Genomic DNA, 1,442 nt, shown 5'->3' on the forward strand with positions numbered 1-1,442 from the left:
AGTTTCACCATGTTGGCCAGGCTGGTCTCGAACTCCTGACCTCAGGTGATCCACCCGCCTCAGCCTCCCAAAGTGCTGGGATTACAAGCGTGAGCCACCGCACCCGGCCTGTTTTTTTCTTTTATCTTGTCACATCTTTGGCAGTTGTTTTAATGGAAATTATCTGAAAATAATATGTAAAAATATCTGAGAAAGGCAGTAGAAGACAACATAACTCAAAGGCAAATGCCACATTTAGATGATGGGCTAATTTCTTCTATGCAATTAAAATTAAATAAATTTTTAGAAATACTTAGCAAAATAGAATCTCATTTATTGGTGCTAAATCATGATTAGTCTAACAATCAAAACTGGAGGAAAGCAGAAATTTAAAGATAAGTGAAGGACTTTTCTCCTTTTACAGTAAATGATGATTACTGCCCTTGCAAGAATCAACTTATATAATTATTTCAATGAAATCATAAAAAGTAAACTACATTTTGAAAATGTAAATTACCTCAGAATGTTTTACTATAGCTTCTAAACAGAACATTTCCACTGTTGCTGAAGGAACTTCTCCAAAACTTTCAGCATAAGGAAGTCCATTTCCTCCAAAACACCATAAACCACCCTGAAATTAAAATAATTAAAATTTTTACTGAAAAAAAGTGACTAATATTCTTGTTTGACAAAAAAAAAAAAAATCTCTGTACTAATAGATGGCATTAGAAAATACTAATGTGTAGGGCCTCAAAATATGTTGGAAACGTAAAAGGAATTTTATGCAAACTGTGGGTTATCAGAACAGAAAACATACAAATTATTCCAAGAAGAGCGCAACCTTTGTGTCCTCCTCAAGTCTCTCCTCTGTGTCCTTTTGTTTGAAAGTGTGAAGACTAACTCACAATTCTTTAACAAGTAAGAAAAGCCCAGGATGTTCTCGTGTCATCTCTTTCAGCCCCCCCGCCAGTGGTCAGAACAGTATATTATTTTCCAGATTCTGCTAATAGCCTACTTAAAGTCTAATAATCAACATAATTCAAAAGATATAAAGCATTATTGGACAAGTTAAAAAGAGAGATCACAATGACAACGATCACAGAGCTTTAAATTCTTCTCAAGTTGAAATTCAATTCAAGTTCATATGCAAGGATAAACAAAAATCGTTACAAAAATTACAAAACAGAAGAGTAGTGGGGACTATTTCTAACAGATATTAAAACATAAATAATAAAAACATTTCATTTTTTAATTGAATGTTTTCAAAATTAAAACATTTCAATTTCAATTCTTATCACAGATCAAGGGTTAATGTCACTAATATGCAATAATCTCCTACAAGTCAGTGACAAAAAATACCAACACTATTATAGAAACACAAGCAACAGTCATAAACATAAACTTGTTAGGAAAATAAATATAACTCTAAAATATATAAAAACATAAATTATATATTATATATT

General features: G+C 31.6%; 1 protein-coding gene across 1 annotated transcript in view; it reads right to left on the reverse strand.

Annotated features, from left to right (window-relative positions):
• The window catches only part of SERAC1 (serine active site containing 1), a 67,254-nt gene that overhangs the window by 29,125 nt on the left and 36,687 nt on the right, over window positions 1–1,442 (reverse strand). The window contains exon 9 of the mRNA XM_011976426.1: window positions 497–610. Coding sequence (XP_011831816.1) covers window positions 497–610 — 114 coding nt within the window. The remainder of the gene's footprint in view (window positions 1–496; window positions 611–1,442) is intronic.

The sequence above is a fragment of the Mandrillus leucophaeus genome, unplaced genomic scaffold, assembly GCF_000951045.1.
Source record: "Mandrillus leucophaeus isolate KB7577 unplaced genomic scaffold, Mleu.le_1.0 Scaffold166, whole genome shotgun sequence".
NCBI lineage: Eukaryota > Metazoa > Chordata > Mammalia > Primates > Cercopithecidae > Mandrillus > Mandrillus leucophaeus.